The sequence below is a fragment of the Propithecus coquereli genome, unplaced genomic scaffold, assembly GCF_000956105.1.
Source record: "Propithecus coquereli isolate 6110/MARCELLA unplaced genomic scaffold, Pcoq_1.0 Scaffold33, whole genome shotgun sequence".
Classification (NCBI taxonomy): Eukaryota; Metazoa; Chordata; class Mammalia; order Primates; family Indriidae; genus Propithecus; species Propithecus coquereli.
This window is the reverse complement of record NW_012148952.1, coordinates 6473717-6497750: the sequence shown is the minus strand read 5'-3', so window position 1 is coordinate 6497750 and position 24034 is coordinate 6473717. Positions and strand designations below refer to the sequence as shown.

Here is a 24034-nt window from a genome sequence, read left to right as displayed (position 1 = left end):
TACAATATCCACTCATGGAATAACACATACAACAATGTTATATATCCTATGGATATAAATATGTATATAAATACAAAAATTGGGGATGAGGGTCAAAGGAGCCATATACAAGGTCTGTCCAGAAAGTATCCAGCCGTGTAATATGAAAAAGAGACATTTACTGAAGAAGCTACAAGACACAGGAAACACTGTACACAGGACAATGACACCTCCGTCCCCTTCGAAGTAAGCACCTTAGGACCTCACACAGTTCTCCCAGCATATCTTAACCTAACCCGTATACGTTCAACATTCTCAGGTGTTCTGCTTGTTGCAGGCCTTCCAGAACGTGGATCACTTTCTATAGATTCTCAACCATCTTTGAAGCATGTGTCACACTTTTATTTGTGCTGGACTCATTGCATCATCTCCGAAAGCCTTCTGAATCATCTGAATAGTTTCCGTGGAGGAATGTTCAAGCTTAATGCAAAATTTGATGCAGACTTGTTCTACTTGCTTAGTCATTTTGAATGCGATGGCCACACAGTACACACACTCACTCAGTGGCATCTAGCGCCCCACTGACTAGTACAGTGAAGTCACTGCCTGGTTACATCTGTGTCGGGCAAACCATCCTCGTTACATTAACAATGGCTGGATACTTTCTGGACAGACCTGTGTGTTTGTGTGTGTGTGTGTGTGTGTGTGTGTCTGTGTATGGGCTGTCCCACCTGCATATTGCCTGTTCACACTTATTAGCACCATAGCACAGAAGAAAAAAGAAGTCAAGGTCATCAACAAGGGGGAGTAGTCTGGGACAAGTCCCTTTTGCTGTCTGTCTTTCTCCTACAGGTGTGTAAAAATGTCCACAGAAGGGTCTTAGGCAGCCTGTGTTTGGGACTCCATGAAAGACAAACTCCTCATGGTGACACCCCTTTCCTAAGTGCAGCACTAGCCTACTTGCCAATGGTCACATGCACACATGAATGAATTCATTCCACAAACATTTCTTGAGTTCCTGTCACATGCCAGGCACTGTATTAGGCACTTTGTTGGACAGCAAGTTTTAGTCCTCAAAGAGTTTACAGTCTACTCTGGAGAGACAAGTAGACCAAAAATTACGCTGCTGTGTACTAGGAGCTACTACAGCAATCAGCATGAGCTGTCATCAGAGCACAGAGGACAGATACCTAAATTGGGGCTGGGTGGTATTTGGAGAATTCAAAATGGAGGGAGGACAGGGTTAGTTAAACTAGAGGGTTAGCAGGCAGAACTTGGTGGCAATGCTCACAAATTTTCACTAATGCTGCTTCTCACCAGAAGTACCAGGAAGTGTCAAGGCCCACAGCTCTTTGCAGCTGTTTTCCCTTACAACCCTCTCTGGATACACCACCCCTCTTTGGAACAGCTAACTGTATGGAAAATAAAGGAGCAGGTCTGCGGGTCCCTCCTAACACAGTCAAGGACCTGCAGCCAGCCTGGTTTCCATGTTCAGCCTCTCCTCATAAAGCTCTTTAGGGATAGGATCCTATATTCAGTTTATCTTGGTCTCAGAATTTCTCAACTCTCGCAGGAGACTGGGATGATCAGAAAACCCACTTTAATAGGATTATTTAAGGGTTAAGAACTTTTACCAAGTGCCCCAAAGCTACTTCCCGGAAAAGTGTCAAATGTTCCCCTCACAACTCAGTAACATGTGTGGCTTTGTTATGAAATACTCGTATTCTGGTCACAGGCAGAATATGCCAAAGTGACAGCACTGCTCACGTGTCAGAAGGACGGAGCACGATTTATAGCAGGAGCCTTCATCACTGGAAAAACTCACTCCCCACTGTTCTGCTGTGCTAGGACGTATTGTGTGCACCACATAAACGGGTATTTTAGTCAGAGCTTGGGAAATAAGGAAAAGCATTCAGTATGATTCTCCCCATTAGCTAAACAATAAACAAAACACCAGAGAAACGTTATGAGGATTGCATTGTTCATATTATCCTTAGGGAAGTGAGTGAAAAAAAATATTTTCCTTAAATTCTTAAATAAACACCTTTCAAAAAATGTTTTTCTTTCTTCAAAAGATAAGAAAGTGCTCTCAATGCCTTGCAGAGAGGAAGACGTGCTAAGTGTGTTCTCACATTCCAGAGGGAAAAAAATGAGTACCCAGAAATTAAATAAGTTTCCCAAGGTCAAGTACAGAGGCTTTTGAATAGCAAAGTACTCAGCCTTGAACATCCGTCCTCGTGTTTGATAAACACCAGTCTCCTTAAACACACAGACGCCCCTAGAGCAGGCTGGGGGGTGGAGGGAAGTGAGCCCGTCTCCCTCTCCCTCTCCGTTTCATTACTCTAACCCAGCCCTAGCAAGTCAGAATCTCCAAAGCCATTGTGGGGATGGGGTGGTTCACTCCCATTCAGGAGAGTGTGGGAAAGTCCTAGGCTTCCATGTGTTTCGGAATCTTCTGAGAGATGGTGTCTCTGGGCCATATTTCCTCCATCAGGAAACTGGGCCAGTTGTGTTAGCTTTTCATGAAGGCTGACTTTCAGATCTCCAATTCTGTGGTACTCCAGGAGGCAATCCATGGACAAGAAAGAGTCTCCGCCAGTTGTCAAGAGACCTGGTTCCATCCGCCGTGTCTCTGACGTTGACATTATGTAGTCCAGAGGCAGCCATCTTATGTCTTTATTTGAGAATTTATTTCCTCATTATAAAATGGCGGTGGGTCTAACACCTCTGCCTGCTTCAGAAACACGGTGAAGGTCTAATGAGATATCAAGCTAAAAAGCACTTTTTTGAAGTAGAAAACACAAAGAGGCATAATAGACAGAATAAAGCAACATGGCAGACTCCTCACAGCCTGCTTAAAACCCAAGGTTTCCAGAGCAAGAAAAAGAGAACCAATCAGGGACTCTCGTACAGTCATTTCCTAGGTAACGCACAAGCTGACAAACAAATCATACCGTGTGCAAGACATCAACAAGATAAGCTGCCCGTGCTTCTGGAGGCTTAAAACTCTCTGTAGCCTGAGCCCCCACCCCACACTTCATGGCTGTTTCTGGCAAGTGCATGAGATCAGTCATGTTTCAGCAAAGGCTCCTGGTGACAGCTGCTATACATAGTCTACTATTTACACTTTCCCCTCTTATCATACACTTTGTCTTATTATCGTCTATTTGTAGTATAATTTTTAGCAGTGTGGTCAACATCCCATGTGCTGAATGTATGGGTCACAGTCAGGAAAATAAAACCTCGCTTCAGGCTGAGCATGGTGGCTCATGCCTGTAATCCCAGTGCTTTGGGAAACTGAGGTGGGAAGATAGCTTGAGCCCAGGAATCTGAGACCAGCTGGGCAACACAGCAAGACCTCATCCCTACAAAAATTTTAAAATTAGCCAGGTGTGGTGGCACGTGCCTGTAGTTCCAGCCACTCAGGAGGTGGAAGCAGGAGGATCACTTGAGCCCAGGAGTTCAAGGCTGCAGTGAGCTATGACTGCACCACTGCATTCCAGCCTGGGCAACAGACTGAGACTGTATCTCTAAAAAATAAATAAATAAAATTTAAAAACACCTTCACTTCACAGCAACTTAAAATATTTATCCTATATGGATCTTAGCAGGATTCTGATCTGGCACAGCAACATGAGGTCATTTGTGGCCAAGCACAGGCCCTGGATGCACTTGAACTGAATATATTTAAAGAGCACGTTGATCAGCATTAACATATCTTTATATAGCAAAACTAACACCAAAAGCAAGAGAATATTTCCATCACCGCCAAGTTTCCTTGTGATTTTGCAATAATTCCTCCCTCCCTCCGCCTCTATCCTCAGGCAACCGCTATCTGTTTTGTCACTATAGATTAGTTTGTATCTAAAACTTTAAATAAATGGAGTCATATAGTACATACTCCTTTTTGCGTTGCTTCTGGTACCAACCTTAACTATCTTGAGATTTATCCATGGTGCTGCATGGGGCAACTTTTCCTCTTTATTGCCGACTCGTGTTCCGTTGTTTGAATGCACCACAATTTGTTTAGCCATTCACCTGTTGATATATATTTGGGTTGTTTCCAGTTTTTGACGTTAGAAATAAAGCTACAATAAGTATTTGTGTCTGAGTCTTTGTGTAGACATATATTTTCATTTCCCTTGGGTAAATACCTAAGGATGGAATGGTTAAGTCATGTGGTGAACGGATGTTTGACTTTTTAAGGAACCTCTGAATTGTTTTCCAAAGTGGTCGTATCATTTTACTTTCTCACCATCAGTATATAAGAGTTCTAGATACTCTATATATTTTTCAATCTTTGAGGGTTCTTCTTCTTTCTTTTTTTTATTTTAGACATTCCAATGCAGTAGTACCCAACCTTTTTGGCACCAGGGACCAGGTTTCACGGAAGACAATTTTTCCACAGACTGGTGGGGGGGATAGTTTTGGGATGATTCAAACACATTACATTTATTGTACACTCTATTTCTATTATTATTACATTGTAATATATAATGAAATAATTATGCAACTCGCCATAATACAGAATCAGTGAGACCCCTGAGCTTGTTTCCTATAACTAGACGGTCCCATCTGGGGGTGACGGGAGACAGTGACACCCGAAGCGTGTTACTCATGTCCAGTCTACTCCATAGTCTCGTTTTGGTTGCTGTCACTGCAGAAAACCCTGCTTCGCAAAGATAGGATGTTGACAATGGAAGCAGGCTTTTCAGGGCTTTCGTGGCAATCTCAGGATATTCCACCTTGACTTTAATCCAGAACATATGGAGATTTGACGTTGTCTCAAACATATTTTTAAGGCCACCATCATTTGCAATCTCAAGCAATTGATCCTCTTCTAGCACCGACAAAGTCAATTCACCTGGCTTATTCACAAAGGGGTTGGGGATCCATTCTTTCCCAGTTCGGGAGTCTTTTGTGGCTGGTAAGTAATGCTCAAACTCTTTTGAAAATTGAGGTAGGTGATCATGAACCAGCTGGGACAAAGAAGGCCCTGGCTCAGTCTCTTTCAAAATCTCTGCTAATGTTTGAAACATGTCAAAAATCCCAATGTTCACTTGTCACCCCCATAATTCCAGTTTGGTTTTGAATGAAGCCATTTTATCTGCCAACTTGAACACAGCTGTCTGTCATTCTCCCCTGAAGTGACAGATTGAGTTCGTTGAGCAGGTTGAATATATCACACAAGTAAGCAAGATTTGCACCCCATTCTGTGTCACTAAAATATGCTGCGATTGGTGACTGTTTTTCTAAAAGAAATCTCTGGAGTGGCTTCCGTAACTCAAAAACTTTGGCCAGTGATCTACCTTTAGAAAACCATCTCACTTCCCTGTATAAGAGAAGTCGTGTGTGTTCTGAGTCCATCTCCTCACAGAGCTGTGTGAACAGACGTTGAGTTAAAGGCATGTACTTTAACATGGCTGATAATTTTAATCACATCCTGCAAAGTGCTGTTTAGTTCATGTGACATGTTTTGGCTAGCCAACATTTCTCTATGGATGTCACAGTGTGTAGACTCACATTCAGAAGCGACCTCCTCGATCCAAATAGTGAAACCAGAAAGCCGTCCAGTCATGGCAGCTGCTCCATCTGTGTATATACTGACACAAAAATGACCAGTTCAGTTTTCCTGATGTGTAATCATTCAAAGACTTGAATAGTTCTGCAGCTGTGGTGTTGGTTGGCAACAAAAGTGCACATAACATATCCTCATGCACATCCTCTTGAAAAATATGTCACACAAAACAAGCACTGTTGCCTTGTTATCAACATCGGTAGACTCTTCAACCTGGATTGTGTACCACAGTGACTCACTTAACCTCTCTAATAATTGTGCCTCAATATCCTCTGCTATTTCATCAATTTGTCTAGTTATGGTGCTAGCTGAAAGAGGAACATGTGCCACCTTTTGAACTGCAGCCTCTCCTAAAAGTTCATGGCAACTGTCCTTAGCAGCAGGCAGTATCAACTCTTCACCAACAGTAAAGGGCTTCTTAGCTTTAGCAATGTGGTTAGACACTAAGATGATGCTCTCAGTGCAGACACATTTGATAAAGTGGTGGCCTTCAATAATTGCTTCTGTTCTTCGTGTTCACATTTTTTTCTTTTAAAAAACTCAAAAGGCTTGTCTTTTAATGCAGGATGCTTGGTTTCCATGTGGCAAAGCAGTTTTGAAAGTTTCATAGCTTCATTGGCTAGCTGGTTGCCACATATTATACAAAGTGGGCTTGGAGAATGTGAATCACCTATTGCAATGAACCATAATTTAAGTAGAACTCTTGGTATTTTCTTTTAAATACAGCTTTCATTTTGTTGGCAGTCTTAGAGTCTTCAGCTGTCTCATCATTGGGTCTTTCCCCCTTTTCAAAGAAGCTCTCCAGTGACGTTGGTTTTTACTCATTTTTGTTAGGGTTAGCTCAAGGGCTTACGAAAACTGTGCCTGAGACAAGTGTGCAGTGTGGGAAAGAGGCGTGGACAGAAGTAGTAAATAAAATAATGGGTGGGTCACGCCCGGACTGAAATAAGTGTTGTATTCTGAGTTAAAACCTGCCACCAGATGTGGCTGTACAATTGAAGTACATCAACTCACTTGCCTGCCAGATGTAGCCTAATTGTTACTTGTCACTCACTTACAGGGTTTTGATATGAGTCTACAAGCAATTGATTTATTATGGTCTCTGTGCAGTCAAACCTCTCTGCTGATGATAATCTGTATGTGCAGCCACTCCCCAAGGCTAGCATCACTGCCTAGCTCCACCTTAGATCAGGCATTAGATTCTCATAAGTAGCACACAATCTAGATTGCTCGCATGTGCAGTTTACAGTAGGGTTCGAGCTCCTATGAGACTCTAACACCACCACTGATCTGACAGGAGGCGGGGCTCAGGCAGTGATGCGAGCAATGGGGAGCGGCTGTAAATATAGAAGAACCTTCACTCGCTGGCCCACTGCTCACCTCCTGCTGTGTGGCCTGGTTCCTAATGGGCCACGGACCAGTACCAGTCCACAACCCAGGGGTTGGGGACTACAGTTCTAATGGATATGTACTGGTTTTAATTTGTAATTCCCTGATACCTAATAATGTTGAGCATCTTTTCATGTGCTTATTGGCCATTCATTTATCTCCTCTTGTGAATTTCTGTATAAATCTTTTGTCCATTTTCTTACTGGGTTGTTTGCCTTCTTATTAAACAATTCTTTATATATTCTGGATACAAGATCTTTGTCTGATACAGGTTGTATCTTGTCATTTTCTTAATGATGTCTTGGAAGAGCAAAGGGGTTTTATCTTAATGAGGTCCAATTTTCAACGTTTTGATTCATGGTTCATGATTTTGGTGCCATATTTAAGAAACTTTTGTCTATCCCAAGGTTGCAACAATTTTTCTTTTTTTTTTTCTTCTAGATAGAGTTTTATAGTTTCAGGTTTTACATCGAGGCTTATGATCCATTTTGAGTTAATTTTTGTGTAAAGGTTGACGCTCATTTTTGTTCATATGGCTATCCAGTTGACACAGCACCATTTATGGAGGAGACCTTCCTTTCCCGCACTGAATTACCTTGGCACCTTTGCTGAAAACCACTTGGCTAGCTATGTGTAGGTCTATTTCTGAGCCCTCTCTTCTCCCTGAACTCACTCAAACCAATCATAATCCACTTTCATCTGTGCTCAGTTCTCTTTTGTTTCAAAGCTGGTAGGTGTTTAGCTCCAGGATGAATAAAGAGGCCAATCTTGCTGAAGTAATGGAATTATTCTGTCTGAAGTAACAAGACTGGGATGCCACTGATAGTCTGACACCACGGTTTCTGCCTTTCTCTGTGCAGTGCTGGGGAGATGGCGATGGGAAGATGTTGAGGACTTTGACCATGTATAGTTTTTTTTCTAAGCATTAGTCAATATAACTCTCAAATTAGGGCTATACTTGACGGCATGTCATACTGGAAGATCAACCTCTCTACTGCTGATGATGGATCCAGAAATTATAGGCTATTGTACAAGAAGGAGACTACAGCATTACCTGCCTGAGCTGAGAAGAGCATCCTTGAAGGCATTTCCTGGACAGTTCAATGCAGCCTAACCTTCTAGACCTAGAGGCGTGAAAGCTCCTTAGAAGTCTCTTCTCTAGTCCAACAGCAATAATGTCAGCCAACATTCCTTCAATAGTTATACACTAAGCACATCTTCTACATCTTTTTATTTTATGTTCTTTATAATCTCATAAAGAAGGTACCCTTATTATTTCCATTTTACAAACAAAGAAGGTGGAGGCAGGGACTGAAAGATTAAACAACCTGCAGAGTCGTGGATCTCCCAGACTTTAGCTCCCATATCCTTAACCCCAGTGCTACACAGCCTCAGAGCACTTACTCATGCCGAGAGAACCTTTAGAAACCCACTCCCACGGTACTTGCTTCAGAAGACCCCAGGCAGACATGCTGACTGGGTGGGCAGCAATTCTAGGAAACTACTCACCTGGCCCCAGACCTGGCCTTGACTGCACTCCCCCACCCTTCTCCCTCATTTCCTCCTGTTAAATGTTTCCTACCTCTAAAGGGATGCCATGACGAATCTACTGCCCGGGCAGGCTGAGGGGAGGCAGGGTTTGGCCCTGCGTGTCAAAAGGGATACAAAGGAAGAGATGAGCATCTTCAGATACAGCGTTGGCAAGAGTGGCAGAGTCAGGGAGCAGGGCCCGAAAGTCAATGCCTGGGAAGGAAGTGGCAGGCAGGCAGTGACCAGGAGATAACAGAAAGAGAAGGAACGAGTGTACAAGTAAGATTTCCAAGGAGGTCGGCACACAGGAAGTCTGAAGCCTTAACTATGGGGAGGGGAGAGGACCTGAGTGGGCGGGAAGGACAGGGGAGAGGACAAACCATAGCTTGCACTAAAGACAGGGGTGTGGGAAGAAGGGAGGCGCAGCTGTCTCTATCCTTCTATAAGGCAAAACTCACTGAGAGCAAGAAAATAAACACCTGAAGAAGGCATAAATAACTCCTACCAAACCAAGATACAGGCTGAACGCTTAAAAACTTTGCATACTCAAAAGCCTACAAATCTAAGAATCACAGTGACCTCTACAAGTAAGAAATCCTTGGGAAAAGTTCTTGGCTGTGGATTTGCAAACTGTTAAACAAAATCGGCCGGGCACAGTGGCTCATGCCCAAAATCCCAGCACTTTGGGGGACCAGGGCAGGAGGATTGCTTGAGGCCAGGAGTTTGAGACCAGCCTGGGTAACAGAGCAAGACTCTGTCTCTAAAACAAACAAACAAAAAATGATAGGAGGCCAATGTTTTGGACTGAGCTCCAGCACTAAGCTCAAAAGACCAGACCAGACCAAAGCAAAATGGAGCCACTCAGGCTAAAAGCCACATAATCAAACTGAGACTTTAAGGAAGCAGACTGATCTCCAAACAGACCAGTTTTCCCCAAAATAGAAGAGCCCAGTCTAACTAAGTTAGCCTAACAAGGAAGTCCCCTCTGCTTTAACCCATGCAGAAAAGTAACCTGATGTTAACCAATCGGCTTCTCTTCTATGGCTGTTTCCTTGCTCCTGCCTCCCCACACCCACTGTCCTGCCCTTGCCCAGTGGGAGTTCATTCTATTTTGTGGGGTCAGGCTGCCCCAATTCATGAACCACGAATAAAACCCATTTAGCTCTACAACTAAATCTGTCGTGATGTCATCTTTTGACAAAATCCAAATCTAAAATATCCCTGACAAGTTTTATTTCCCATTTTGTTCGTGAGAGTGGAATGCCATCTGAGGCTCTGGCAGGAACCCCGTGGCTCTCCAGAGAGTCTGCAGCACCAGCCCAGCCTGCAAGAGTAGGACACGCCCGGCACCACGTGTGGAAGGGATGCTCCCATGAGAGGAGATGGCCACCCCGCCAGACGCCACCGCCACCACCTCCAGGCACCGGAAACGAAACAGCTCATGACTGGCTGTCTGCAGGAAAATGAGCAACTCAGGGGGTCTCCCTTTTGTTGCTGGAGTGAAGCTGCTTGGTCCTAGCGGACGGGATGGAATTTTGGGCAGAAGTTTAGGGAGGAGATAGATAAGTGGGGCTGGAAGGGCGACACTGCTACTCAAGGAAGAAGAAACTAACAAAATCTTGCTAGGCATCATTGCTGACTTACAACAAAAAGTGGTTTTCCTTTTCTTCCTTTTGCCTCCTCCTGCTTTGTGTTTTCCACTCTTCCTTCCATCCTTCTACTCGGAGACTCTTGTATAAACAGGAAGCAAAGACACGAGAGCGAACACAGGCTCACACAGAACCTGTGGCCGTGGCCCCGCCTGGATGTACTTCTCCCGTGCCTGGTTCCTCTCATCTCCAGCCTTGCCAGCAACCACCGTTCCTTCAGATGTCACGTGGAGGGTCTGCTCCTCCCGGAAGGGCCTCGCACTCCCCCACCCCAGGCTGGACACAAAAGCCTTCTCTGTGTTCTCATGTGATCGCCTCTAGTACAGCCCTTAACACCACAGAGGTAATGAATCAGCTCAGGGGTCGCTCCCCAGCTGTGAGCTCCCTGGAAGCAGCAGCCACATCCTCTGAGAATTAAAGGGCTTTGCAGAGCAACGAGAACACTCTGGCCATTATCGCTATCGGATTCTGAATCCCACGTGTCTAGACAGAGGGCTGGTCTAGAGATGAGCAGACGTTCAAATGGTAGCAGTTATTAGTAGTAACAACATATGGCTGCATATCATTTACTGCCAACGTGTGACTATTTGTCGTTGTAACCATAATGGTAATCGGTGTCATTGCCACATGGCCACTTAAGGGGATGGGGCCCAGACACTGGCCACGAGCTCAAGGTGAAGAAGTCACGAAAACTCAGAGCAGAGGCAGCTAACGGGCTGGACACTGATCAGGACACAGAGGGAAAGCTCAGGGTCAAGGATGAGACTTCCAGAACCGCGGAAGCAGAAACGGCATCATCTTCCTTTGTAAAGCACACGACAGTTTTATAAAGCACTTCCACGTTCATCACGGACTGCTCACCATGTCTGCTGTAGAGTAGGTGGTAACTATGCCCCTTTTATAAATGAGGAAACTTGCTCAGAGAGGAGACGTGATTTGCTAAAAGTCACCCAGCACACAAGGTGTGAGTTAGGCTTAGAGGTGAGGTCTCCCAATGGCTTGTCCAGTGTTCTCCAAGAGATTGGCCCAAAGTGAACTACAGCTGTCTGAAGTCCAAGAGAGAGCAACACTGGCTCTGCCCAGGGAACCAGGGCAGGACCCCAGAGGCCAGGGTGGGCCCAAAACCAAGCATGAGAGCAGCCACAACCAGACATGTGATGTCCACAGTCTGAGGGAGCCCAGGAGGCAGGGAGGCAGGGAGGCAGGGCTGGGAAGCCCAGGCTGCAATGACTCAGGTTATGAACTGGGGAAGCTCTGATGAGCAACTGAGAGCCTCACAGTGCAGGGCAGTGGCGGCCTCCACAGTAGCATCGCCTCCTAAATAACTGCCCATTCGATCCTCATCCTAAACCTCTGAGGGAGGTGTCATCTCCACTTTGCACATGAGGAAAGCGAGGGAGACAACATGACGTGCCTGTGGTTATGCAGGTAAGAGGAGGCAGAGACTGCACCTGGGGATGGGTCTGTCCACGCCCACCTCCCTGCCACCAGGCTCAGCAGCTTTGCTGCAGCGCCACCTTCCATGTGTCCCAGGCATCCCATAATCCCCCTCACCCCTTGCTGTCCTACTGCAGCCCCAGCTGCTGCTCAGTTCGCCTGCTTGTGGGTTTGCAGGGACAAGACAGTTGGGGCTCATCCTGGTCGGCGGCACAGAGCACCGGGGCCCACGCAGAAAGTCATGGGCAGGAATTAGCCATTCCACGACATGTACCTCTAGCAAAACAGTACACCGTACACCATAAAGGTATACAACTTTTACTTGTCAATTTAAAAAATAAAAATAAATTTAGAAAAAAGGTGTAGTTGGTGAGGCAGACAGAGGGTAAGCAGTGTCATGGATTGCTGGAACCTGTTCGTTCAGGTTTAAAACTTTTCTTTCCAATGAAATAATGTCTTTTGCAGCAACTTGGATGGAACTGGGGGCCATTATCCTAAAGGAAGTATCTCAGGAATGGAAAAACAAACACCGCATGTTTGGGAGCTAAACGATGGGCACACTCGGGCACAAAGAGATGTAAAGGACATTGGAAACCAGGAAAGGGGGAGAGTGGGAGCCTGTCGGGTACGATGAACAGTAGATTCTGGGGATGGGCACAATAAAAGCCCCAACTTAAGCATTACACAAGCTATCCATGTAACACAAACATTTGCACCCCTTAATATTTTGACATTTAAAAATAAATAAATAAAACTTTTCCTTCTTGCTAAAATAAACAAACAGCTAGCAACCCATTGGCATAAGGCTAGCACTATCACTATTACATTTGTGGCACTGCCCACTGTCCTCCCAACTTCCAGAACCGTAGCCCATATAAGGGTTTCAGAGAAGGCTCTTTGGAACCTGTTTCATTAACCATCCAAGGCGACCGACGGCAGGGTGTGAGGGAGCAGGCTCATGCCATCTGCTCACGAGGCCCTTGCAGAAGATTCCACAAAGTCCCACTCTGGGGCTCCTGGGAGAGCCAGGCTGGCCTGATTTCTCCAGCAAAACCCCGAGGGGCAGGCGACACCAGCAAGGCTCATAGCCAAGAGACTGCACGGTTGGGAAATTCCTAACTGCACAGTCCTCTTATTCAAAACTTATCCATTCTTGCAATTATTTCCACTCTGAGAACCATGCAGCTGAATTAAGGCGGCTGCTGGGTGAAGGAAGATGCTGCTTCTGACAGAATCCATGGTTACAGGTGGACAGAAATCCCACAGAAAATGCAGTTCTGCAGGTGAGGGTATGGGTGGGTGCAGGTGCAACTCAGAACTAAGTCTGTGACATCACGGCCCTAAAGAGCAGCCTCCCTGGTCTCACCCAGATGCTACATGCACAGCCTGGTTTCCACCAGCAGTAGCGACGCCCCCGCCCGCCCTGCCCCCCACGAGCAGCCCAGCGGCACGCTGTATGTGACCCGCATGAAATTATCCACCCACTCCCCACCAGAGTTGTCAATCGTTTTTAATTAGTTGTCAATTTATTTCACATTAAACATAGGTTTCTACTTTTTCTTAAAACCTTGGGAGATCTGACAGGGAGTCCTCCTTCCACGTGGTGCACATCCCGGCGTGACAATTCCTGCATCCGGGCGGGCGCATGCTCACTCTCTGGTTGCCACAGACCCGGCCCGTTTCTCCTATTTTTGTTTCAGGACAGACTTCCACGGGCATTTGAGTTTGTGACTCCTAATTTAGATGAGGCTTTGTGGACGAACGCTCATTTTGAATCACAGCAGGCCCGGGATCGGGGCCTGGCTTCCACCTGCTGACTTCTGCAAACTGCTAGGGCAGAGCCAGGGAACCAGAACGCCAGGACTGAAACACCGTGTGCTGTGACCCTGCGAGGCCCACCTGGCCTCCGTGCCGCTCAGCTGGTCAGACGGCCTCCCCCTCTGGAGACGGGAGCTCCCCCAGCATGAAAGCTCCTCTGAAGGCTTAAAAAACACAAAATACAACAAAACCACCTTATACCTTTTCGGAGTTCTGACGAGATGACTGTCAATAGGTGTGGTTTTTAAATCCCAAACCAGAACTGATAACAGAAGTAGTGGGCAGGAGTTCTCTAAGGACGGGGACGGTCCTGGCACAGCCACGGAGCTCTTTACCCTCTCTGAACCCCACATTAGGCATTTATACCATGAGGTGGGATTTCAATCAGAGAGCTGCTTCTCGGGAGAGTATTTGCGCCATGGGATAGTAAGAGTTTGTTCCCAGTTGGAAGTGGTTCAGCTATCAAGAGAAAAACAAGGAGGAACCTCTACAAGGGCCTGTGAGCACACTTACCTATTCCTCACCAAGGTAGCCCTGCCAGAAATTAATTTTTAATGCCCAAATAAATGAATGTGTCAACTGGCACAGTGCTGAAAATTCCCAACCGTACACATTTCTTAGAGTTGAGGCACATTTCCTCTCCCTGTAAAACGCAAAGATGGTTCCTGACTGACATCTACCATGTATAATCACACTCAGCGCCCTCATGTCTTACCTAAGATTCGGATTCTGACAGGGTGGGACACAGGCTAGCAAGTCTGGGGGAGAAAAAGGGTGGAAGAGTCCAAGACACTGGGCAACCGGGGAGATCAGGGAGAGACTACGGTCATTAGGAAGTGAAGAGCACAGAAGTGCAATAATAGGAATATCTTCTTGAACTCTCTCTTCTGAAAGAGAATAAATGCCACAAATAGGTACATTCCTATCCCAGTATCGATCTTCCCCCCGTCACTGAGATATGACAGAATAAGCTTCTGGCCAACTGCAGGGATAAATTACAGTTAAGATCCTGGTGAATTATTAAAGGGAAGGCTTTAATCTCAGTTTTACAGGGTACAGTAAAACAACTTAAAGCAGCCACTGTAATGCCTCTACTAAATGCAGTAGAATGTCCCACTTCATATTCATCCTTTCTATAAAAACGCATATCCACACACGTACAAATGTAATACGTCACCCCAAAAAGGATTAGTTTATTTTTCTAAAAGTGAAATTAAAGGTCTAATCAGTTTGGCCTTATATTAGGTGGAAGATATAGCCAAGTGCAAATCAAATCACATCCTAAGAGAAGAGCCCATATTTTGCATTCAAATTGCTGCTGCAACTTGTATACAGGGAATTATTATAACGGCAGCATCTTCATCGCCTGTAACCAAATCAGCTGCCTTCTATGAAGACCGCATGATAGAAGATTGTAAAAAATATTTCTCTTCTCAGCATTCACAAGGGGAGGAGAGAAAAAGGATCAGAGTGTGGGTAATGACTCTCACCTGGAGGACAAAGCAGTCAAAGACATATTTTAGTAAGAAATTGTGTCCTCCAGTTTCTATATCCAAATGTCAATTGTGCCAGAAAACCTAACGTAAATAGATTTATGTATTGAATTGAAGTGCAAAAGAAAATATAGTTTGTATTGCAACAATCATTGAATGGACGCAGAACAGATGCAAACAACATGGACTGGATCACTCTGCTTCACAAAAATAACCCCATTTCTCTTCACAAAACAGACATCTTGCTTTTAAAATTCTCAAACAACCAAAGGAGAGGGACATCGGTCCCAGTACCTGCCCAGTCATGCTCTCTGCCAAGTCATTTGCATTCCTGCAAGGAGATCTTCTGGACCCCCAAAACATTGTCTGTTCTCTCTCAACCTGCCCAACTCCCTCAGATAAACCTTCAGTGAGAGGCAGGGCAGGGGGTTGGCACTGCCAGGAAGGATTATGAAAGAAGAAGAAGGACCTTACCACTTCTGGGAGCAGCCTAGTTGAGAGGTCATGGATGGCTTTGACCACTATACATATGGATGACAGAAGGAATATCACCCCCAAGATGACACAGGCTCTGCAAAAAAACAAAACATTGAGAATCTTAACTGGGAAATCTCCACACTGCTGAAGATTCAGCACAGTCAACAGTGACAAGGACACAACCTGGGAGTGGACTCAACTGAAAGCCGCCACACCCCCAGGGTGACCACCCACAGTCCCAGGATTGACACTAAGACACTTCTAGGAAAATACAGTTCAGGGTGTTATCACCAAAGTGAACCTCCAGGGAAAGAGACTCACCACCCTGCATAACTTCACAGCACTCCATGAATGCTGAGGTGGAAGGGTCTTCGAGCCCATGAAATCCACCCCCCTTGCCTGGCAAACACAATATTTCATTCCTGCTCGAGACAGAAGGTGCTGAATTTAATAGCAAAGAGTAGAGGGTCTGGCATGAGACATGCCAAGCTCTACCGTTTAACTTGATGCATGATCTTGATCAAGGAACTGAACTTCTCTTAGCCACGATTTCCTCATCTTTCAAATGGGAATAATATTATCCACCTAAAGATGACATGAGATGATACTCAAAGCATTAATGTGGCGTAAACAAAAGAAAAGTCTACTCTGGGTGTCTCTTTTGGATATGACATGATACACACCTTTGGATTTTCCCAAAGATAAGGAGGAGGAGTGATTAGGTAATGACAAAAGACAGTGTTTATGGTAAGATGGAGAGATTCTAAAAAGAAGAAATGAGAGAAAAGAAGGAAGGATGAGGTCATCCAAGACACCCAGCACAGGAGGCAGCAGGAGCAGGTTGGAGATGAGACTGGGGGTGAAACAGGCAGACACATGGCTGGGGATGGGAGCTGGGGGTAGGTGAGGAAGTCTGCGGGACTCGGGGCATAGGAAAAGCACTTTGGCAACCCAGACACAACAACTCTCAGGAGAAAGAAAGATGGAAAATGAAGGGAAACATGAGGAAATGAGGATATTAATACAGGGGTCAAACTACCAAATGAAAATGAAGAGGGAGAGAAAGAACACAAGATTGACCATAGTTAGGTCGCAGCCTGAAACCTCCACCATTTTGCAGCTTCCTCAGCCTTCTTCCCCAGCTATCAGATAAAGTCACTTTTCATCATCCAGCCTGGATTCCTTTCTCTGGATTAACAGCATGGCTCCAAATTGCTCACCTAACTCAAGTGGCCCCTGCCCATACACCTGCAGAGAGAAATGACCCCCCAAATTTATAAGTTAGGAATAAAAGCAGGGAAACAAGGCTGCTTGGAGTCCACTTAGTAGACTTCTAATCCACCCTCTACTCATAGGTTTTACCTTTTCAAAAACACAAAGAAGGAATCTGCAGGTTGCGGCAAAACACAAAAAAGAACAGAGATGGTGGGAAAAGGAATGAATGGGTTAGGGATCTTGGCACGGACTTGAGCAAATAAACACACATATGGGTGACAGAAGGAATATCACCCCCAAGATGACACAGGCTCCGCAAAAAAATAAAACACTGAGAATGTTAACTGGGAGAGCTCCACATGGCCAAAGAGTTGGCACAACTGACAAGGACACAGTCTGGGAGAGACTCAACTGTAAGCTGCCACACCCCCTGGGTGACCACCCACAGTCCCAGGGTTGACACTAAGTCGTCTTTAGGGAAATATAGTTCAGGGTTTTATCACCAAAGTGAACCTCCAGGGAAAGAGACTCACCACCCTGCATAACCTCACAGAATCCCATGAATGCTGTGAGCAGTGTGGCACCACGATCCTGTAATTCTGGAACGAAGGACATGCTGCCACGGCTAACATGGCACAGCGCACCTGGGGCAGGTAACCACAGTACTAAGAGGGTAATCAGGGACAAAGCGGGCCACAGCTGGGAGAGAGTCATGGGAGAGTGAAGTGTGCCTACTGGAGCGCCCTTCGGTGACCACACACTGGAGCAGGAGTGGGTGTTCTCAGGGATATGGGAATCAAAAGCGACTGGCTCCCAAGTACCAGCTGTGCAAGCTGGAAGACAGCTATGGGCCAGCTGCACGTGGAGTAACCATTTTTACCTGCCAGCAAATGAGCCATGAGAGGTCCCATTGCCGGAAGAAAGCCCAAAGTCAAGATAGGCCTCCAGGGTAAGTTTTACAGTGTAGTTTTCTTTCTCCATTCACAAAACGCCTGAGTGACTCGCAGAGACTATGTCTTTGATTCACCCTTTTAGGTAAATTCAGCCATCAACTCAGCACTTCCCAGTCCTGACACCACACTGTACCCACCTGGGGAATTTTGTTTTTAAAGTTGCCTGGGGACCCCCCAGTTCAATTTTATCAGAATCTCGAGGGGGGCGGGGTGTGAACGTGGGCCTCTGCATTTGTTTAAAAGCTCCCCAGGCAGTTCTAAGGTGCCAGGTTGAAAATGTCTGGCCTAGATCCAGGTGAGGGCCTGTCCCTAGGAAGCATCCACTGTGGGGTAAACGCTGGAAGAGAGGCAGGGAGGGAAGGGACGGCTCAGCTGGGGAGGAGGGAATGGGTCCCTAAGAGGCCCTTACTGCATTTGTTCACTGACCAGCTTTCTCTCCCTGAAGAATGAGTAGGACAGCCACCACCTGTGTGCTCCATGCTACACACAATTTGTCACTGCATCCTCAAGGGAGCTTTCTGGTCTCCATACTACCCTGGGGGACAAAGGGAACCAATGTCTGTGCTTTTTCTGCGTCTCTCAGACAGGGAACGTGGTGAGGCTGCAGGACTGTACCTTTCTCCAGGTCACTGCAGGCACGCCGCAGTAATGCACACAAGGTGTTTACGTTCCTAAGGAGATAAGTACAAAGGATGCAATGCCTGTAGGGGAAATCCAGTCGTACAGGCAATGGGTTTCTTAGGACAAACTAAACTGATTGCCAGCATGTCTTCCACCGGCCTTTCGGGGGAGGCATGAGTCAAAACACTTACGTAACCAAGGTGTTATCTCCTATGTGAACCCATGTGATCACGCTTCTCCATGGCACGTTGCCACTATTGTTCTGAGCCATACGTAAGTGCTCGCCATGTTCTCAGCCATGCTCTGGCTGCAGCTGCATCCCCCTGACAATAAAAAACGTGTCTCATCTGCCGGCTGCTGCCCGTCTCTTCTTTCAACGCCCGCAAGCCTGCTCCGGTGCACTCGCTAAGCCAAGGAGCCCACTCCCCACACGGCCTTGTTATGTAATTTTGTGCTTATGTATCTTTAATCAAAACTACACTATAAATTGCTAAGGGCGAGACCTTACTTTTTTACTTCCGTGTCTATAATAGCAAGAAGCGGGTGCTCCAATGCACCTGAAGAGTGGATATAGTTCATCAACCAATCAATTAAACACTAACTGATCTGTAAGTCTCATCCCACGGAATCTGAGGTGGCACCAACCCTTCTTCGCTGGAAGGAGGAAGGAACACCTCAGCCAGAGTCCCATGGAATAGCCCACATTGTAAAGCAATGCTGAAATATAATGGAAATCAAAAGAAATGTGTGATTTGATTTATTAAAGTTGAATATCACAGAACCGTAACCCTATTTTCTTCACCACTATCCCTATGGATATGCTCAAAAATGTTTTAAAAACTCATTTCCACCTTCTTTTAAGTGTATTGTAAATTCAAAAACCACAGTCTCCCTTCCTTCAGCCTGCTGGGAGCCTGTGTGTTAGAGCCGCTCTGCCAGCCTAAAGCAGCTATTATTAGCAGAGGGTGCAATGCCATTTTTTAATGCTTTATTAATAATATATTTATTGTGTTTACACAGCAGCTTTCTCCTTAGGCACTCAGACTTCCACGTATCAGCTCATCAATCCCCCGGAGGCCACTCACCAGACCCAGGCTTCTGTTTCTCTGCTGTTGTGTGGATGGGGATGGGGATAGGTGTGTTTCATAAACAGGAGTGTTCAAAATGGAGGGAGTCAAGGATTAGGAGCCTTGTCCAAGGTCGCCCAAGGAGTATGAAGTCCACCCAGAAATAGAATCCCACTCAGGTGACTCCGTCCCAGCGGCCAGCCCTGTCAACCATTCGGCCACTCTGGGCAGTCACATGCTCACACCCCCACAGGCATCCTGGGATGACAGAGGTCTCCAGGATGCAGTGAAGACTTGAGTCAGGAGCAAACACTCTGCAGCCGCAAGTGTGAGCTGCCACCAGGCCTGGGGAGCCAGAGGGGCTGGTGGCGGTGGCCAAGGGTGACTGCCCTGTCAGCATTCCATGGCCTCCACCTGGAGAGGCTGGCCCAGCAAGCGGAGAGGGCTTTGCAGAGCCTGGTCAACAGAAAGAACGTAGACTCTTCCCCTCTCCTGTCCAAATCCCGGAAGAAGAGAACTTTATGAGTCAGAGAGAGGCAAATGAACTACCCCTGCTCCAAGGTATCCTTCCATCAACTTAGGATGAAACAGAATTGAAATTCCCATGGGACCAGTGGTCGGCTCCCTCCATCTGTGCTATAATAAGCCCTCCAGGTGATTCCGACGCACACTTACGTTTAAGAACCACTGAATTAAGACACATTTAATGTCTGAAAGAAAGCTAGTGAAATCCAAACAAATAGTTAAAGCCACTTTAAAGAAATGATTAGAATTGGTTAAAGCCACTCCCCGCCCTAAAGGCTATAAATTACTACTTGTGCACAGCACTGTAAATCTCTGAACAACCTAGAAGCAAGCACTAATTTTTGCCTCTGAAACTACAAGGGCAAAACCTACTGACAGACATTCACATCCAAAATGGTGTCAGCTTGAAAGTTTGGTCCCTTGTCAATTGTAGGTTTAAAGGCCTGTGGCTCACATTAATAAAGCCAGAGCCCTAGCATACCAATTCTAAGTTATTTCCCATTAGATCAAAAAAACCAAGCAAGAGAAATTTCTCCAATTCCCCTCTAATTTACGACAGGCCTAAAATGCAAAGTTACCCTAGCGATTAACCAAGTCAGTCCAAGAGTTTAAAGTGTAATGTTTTATTTATCATCGTTCATTCTGGTCTCCAAAGCATTTGTAATCTGGGACATTGTTCAAATGTGAAGCAAATAATGAAAAATGAAAGAGTCAAGTGGTGTGATCACATAACAGCACTTATGGACACACACTTTCTAATGTTGGTTTTTTTTAGCTAGGCCCTCTTTCCCTCCACGTGTTCTGCCATTTCAGATAAAGCCACAAACCAAAATCGGTTTGGAGGCAGGATAAAAGATGGAGAAAGTGAGCAACGAATGGATGTGAGCCATTGCCCGTTCTCTCTGACGGCCATGCCAAACAGGCACCATTTTGTTCAAGATTCCGCCACTCTCTCATCCCATCACCGTCAACCCCTCCTTCCTCCCATACTTCAGGAGCTCTCGCCTTTCTCACATTCTCACCCTCATCTCCCTCCCCTGGCTCTAGACCCCCATCACCTCTTGCCTCTATCTTAACTTCATCCACCTGCTGCACTGTGAATACACTGTGGAGAGGACAAGGTTGACTTGGACCAGGGATGGTCACTCAGGCGGTCGGGCCATTCCTTTTCCACGGTTTGATCATGCATCTCCTCACCACGCCACCCCTAAAACTCCCCTTTTATCAACAAAGGGCCCTTTGCTTCTAACTGTAATAATACACAAGCTGAATAAAACCCAACCAACTGAAATCCCACTTAGATGGGACTTTATTCCTGGTTTCAACTTTAGGGACAAAAGACAACATGAGTAATTTGTTAAAGAATCAGACCCTAAGCAGAGCAGTCCCATAGCATTTTCTGCAATGATGGAAGTGTTCTATTCTGTGCTGCTCAATATGGTAGCCACTAGCCATGTGTGACTATTGAACACTTCAAATGTGGTTGGTGCAACTGCAGAAACGAAATTTCAGTTCTGACTACTTGTAATTAAAATTCAAATGGCAACATGTGGTTAGTGGCTACCATACTGAACAGTGCAGCTCTGATGGTTGGGCTGAAAACATAGAGGCTCACCAAAGGGGTTGCAGCCCACAAGCCACTCCTCAAGATCAGGTCCGTTTATGTGGGCTAAAGGGTCTGCTCTAGGAAATCCTGTGAAGGGGCATCATGCCTTTGGGACCTCCCACCAAACAATGCTTCATTTCCTCCCTCCAGTCAGCCCCCCAGGCTCCCAGGTTTCCATGCCAAGTCTCACTCTTATTCTCATCAACCAATGTCCAGCCACACACACTGCTCCACCAGGGGTGACTGCATTTTAGAAAGGGATTTGAAACTTCAGGCATTCATATTTTAAGTTCTCCATGCCTGGCCCTGAGGCTGAGGCAAATAAAATCTATACCCCACCTCCAGAGAGCACCAATCTAGGATAGAAAACCTGAAAATCATTGCAGGACAGTCATCCCTTGTGAATGTGAAAGCAGACAATGGACCAGGAATAAAATGGAGAAAGGACTCAGCATGATAAACACAACCTGGGGGGTATTGGACTACGAAGGAAAGACGAATCTGCAGCGTGATGTCCAGGCTGGGTGTGAAGAATGGACGGGGATCTTCAAGCAAAGAAAACAGAAGGCTGCGGAGGGTACTCTAGATGGAAGAAACAGCATGAAGACACAAAGCACTGTGGGGCCCTATTTCAGTGGAAGTTCAAAGTGGAGAAGCTGTTCCTGGAGCATTTTGCCCAAGGGGAGCAGCAACACAATGGGCCACTGGAAGAAGGCCCCAAGTGTCCTGGAAGCTCCCTCGAGATGGCAGGCACATCACCCATGGTATCTATACACAGTGGACATTAGGTGGTATATGGCCCAGTGTGTTGTATTTAACAGTAACATTTTAATGTACATTAGAAAAAAAATCTGATTATCACCCCATGACTTCAAAGATATTATTGCTTAGGGAAAAAATTAAATATGAATACATTTAAATAAATCTTAAGTAAATAACAGGATAGGTGCTACATGGATAGGGCAAAAATCATCAAGGTGGAACACACACATCTGAAGTTGGGGAAACATATGGCAGTGGCAGGAAGTCGCTGAAGGGTTAAGCAAAGGAGCCCCATGATGTGATCTGGGCTTTGCAGAGACCTTCTGACTGTGGCCGGGGTTGGGAGGGTTGAAAGGACAGAAAGGAGAGGCAGGGGAATCCGCTGGGTGACAATGTCAGTAGCCAAGAAAGCAAAGTGATGACTCCCTGCACAGGGGCCATGCCAACTGAGAAGAATCAAAATGGAAAGAGGCCAAGAAGAGAAGATAGACCTGGCAAGACTTAGGACCGACTGGATGTGGGCAGAGGAGAAGGAAAGGATGCAAGGACAACCCCAATTTCAAAACTGGCCAAAGCAGCAGAGGTGGTAGCACATCCAAGAGCAGTAGTGAATCTAGCTGGGGACTTGCTAAGCTTGAGAAGGAACTTCCAGACAGCCAGATACATTGACCTGAGCCCAAGATGCATCTCGTGAGTCTGCACCCTGGGGTCTCATGCTGCTGTTTCTGGAGTGGAGGGAAATGGGTAGAGAGAACATCCCATTTACAAGTTGCAAATCTACCCAGGACCTCTACTTCCAATATACACAGCAAGGGGATGCATGCTGAGACTCTTGCTCGAAGAGCCCAAGCTCTTTCAATCAGTCAACAAAGCGCTCACTGACTATTGTGTTCTAGGGCAAGCAGTTAGCAGTGAACAAGACAGACCAATTGCCTGCTCGCACGGAGCTCACATGCAGAAAGACAGACAAGGAACATGTGACTGAGCACGCTGCGTATAGAAACATAAAGCAGAATAAAGGGGAGAATAATGGGAGTGTTATGTTATGTCCAGTAGTCACGCTTCTCTCTGATAAGGGGACATTTGACCAAGGAGCTGAAAGATAGGAGAGTTAGCTCTGCGGCTCCCTGGGGACGAGCACTGTGTTTCCCTGGCAGGGAGGCACACTGCATATTTGACAACCGGTGACGAGACCAGCACGGCTGGAACTCAGTGGCCTGCAGAGCCTTACGGCATTATGAGGACTGTGCTTGTACTCTGAGCAGGACAGGGAACCATCAGAGGACTGAGCAGAGAAACAGTATGATCTGACTCACATACAAAAAGTGGGGATTGCTCTGGCTGTTCTTTTGAGCACAGACCATCGAGGGACACGGGTAGAAGCAGGAAGTCCAGGGGAAGGAAACTGCAGTGTTCCTGCAAAGAACTGATGCCAGCGCGGGGCAGAGGGGGCAGGGCGGAGAGGGGCAGGTCTCACAAGCTCCTGCAGGATGCAGGGCACATGGGCGGGCAGACATTCCTTATATATGGCCCAGTGAAGTAAGTGGACCTGTGAATTTTAGAAAGATTTTAAAACTACTCTCAGGGCAAACCTGTTTCTCAGGAGAACACAAGTATCCAGAAATCTTACTACTTCAGTAAACTGGTTATTCAAGGTGAACCCACTTAAATGTTTTTAAAAACAGGGCAATTTCCTGCATCAATGTCAAATGTTTCTTAAATATTTGCTTAACATATAACTGCTTGTCTATGCATAGAACATATCCAGGCAGATGCCAAAGAAAGCAATAACAGCTTCTGCTGAAAACACACGGGGGACAGGGGCTTGCTCTTCCCTGTAGCCCCTACCGTGGTTTCTGTAGTTGTGCGTGTACATGTACTGCCCATGAAACACAAACACAATGCCAAAGTTGACATTGAGGGAAATACTGACTC

At 46.1% G+C, this 24034-nt stretch overlaps 1 protein-coding gene across 1 annotated transcript in view; it reads right to left on the bottom strand.

The window, feature by feature from the left end:
* TMEM163 (transmembrane protein 163) overlaps positions 1–24034 on the bottom strand; it is a 235656-nt gene that overhangs the window by 36479 nt on the left and 175143 nt on the right. The window contains exon 5 of the mRNA XM_012650515.1: positions 15348–15444. Coding sequence (XP_012505969.1) covers positions 15348–15444 — 97 coding nt within the window. The remainder of the gene's footprint in view (positions 1–15347; positions 15445–24034) is intronic.